General features: G+C 62.0%; 1 protein-coding gene across 2 annotated transcripts in view; it reads right to left on the bottom strand.

Moving 5' to 3' along the window:
• KAT8 (lysine acetyltransferase 8) overlaps window positions 1–307 on the bottom strand; it is a 12,337-nt gene extending 12,030 nt beyond the window's left edge. For both annotated transcript variants that reach the window (XM_008062054.1, XM_008062053.1), the window contains exon 1: window positions 85–307. In XM_008062054.1, the coding sequence (XP_008060245.1) occupies window positions 85–295 (211 nt within the window). In that variant the 5' untranslated portion in view covers window positions 296–307. The remainder of the gene's footprint in view (window positions 1–84) is intronic.
• Between the last annotated feature and the right edge of the window lie 770 nt (window positions 308–1,077).

The raw sequence follows: 1,077 nt of genomic DNA, 5'->3' as shown, positions 1-1,077 counted from the left end.
CCCCAGCTCTCAGCCCTTCAGAGAACCTGTTCTCAGGCTTCGCCCACCCAGGCCCCGCCCCCTGGCCCTGGGCCCCGCCCTCACGCCAGGTGCTATCCGGTCGCCGACACAGGTACGTTTCTCCGATCTCCACCGTGACTTCCGGTTCGCCGCGCGCGGGGGTCGGCGGAGAGACGCGGCCCGGGGATGGGGCGGTCCCTTCGGCCGCCACATTCTCCCCAGGCCCTGGCTCGCCCTCCCCCGAGACCCCTGAAGTCGCTGCCGCAACTGCCGCAGCAGCAGCCTGTGCCGCCATCGCGGTGGAGGAAGTGACGGGAGAATGTAGCGCCGTGCAGCTCTTTTAGCTCCGGGTCAGCGGCGCGAGGGGCGGGCACCTCGAGCTGGAGGGTGGGCTCTGTGACGTAGAGGGAGCTTATTGGCTCGCGCCGTCGCCCCCGCGAGCTGGACCATTACTGTGCAGATGACCTGGAGTTCCTGGTTTTTGATGTGAAAACGTAGCTGCAGCCGGGCTCCTCGGCTCAGCCTGTAATCCCAGCGCTTTGGAAGGTTGAGGTGAGTGGATGGCCTGAGCCCGCGGGTTCGAGACACGCCTGGGCAACTTGGCGAGACCTCATCTCTACAGTAAGTCAAAAATTAGCCGGGAGTGGTAGCGCGCGCCTGTAGTTCCAGCTCCTTGGAAGGCTGAGGCGGAAGGATCGCCGGAGCCCAGCAGGTCGAGGTTGCGGTGGCCGGGAGCGGCCACTGCACTCCAGTCTGGGCGACAGAGTGAGACTCCAACTCAAAAAAGAAAGAAAGAAAGAAAGAAAATGTAGCTGCACCCTGGGATTGAGACAGACCTCCTGGTGGTGACTCAGCTCAGCCTTTTTAAAGGCCCTGGTGCCCGAGGAAGCCAGGATGTGTTATAATTCACGGAAGCTACCCCCACTTTAACGGGGCAGAGCCCGAGAGGCCTCCTTGGTTGCCCGGGCATCAAGGCTGTGAGCATGGAGTTAGCACCCACTTCTGCGATGCCCATTTGTGCCAGCCTCATAACGATCACCCCACTTGAAGGTTGAAGAAACTGCTTCCCTTGTTCAA

The sequence above is a fragment of the Carlito syrichta genome, unplaced genomic scaffold (assembly GCF_000164805.1).
Source record: "Carlito syrichta isolate Samal-C Ts95f unplaced genomic scaffold, Tarsius_syrichta-2.0.1 Scaffold305649, whole genome shotgun sequence".
Lineage (NCBI taxonomy): Eukaryota > Metazoa > Chordata > Mammalia > Primates > Tarsiidae > Carlito > Carlito syrichta.
The sequence above is the reverse complement of the archived record's forward strand: the minus strand, read 5'-3'. Positions and strand labels throughout refer to the sequence as shown.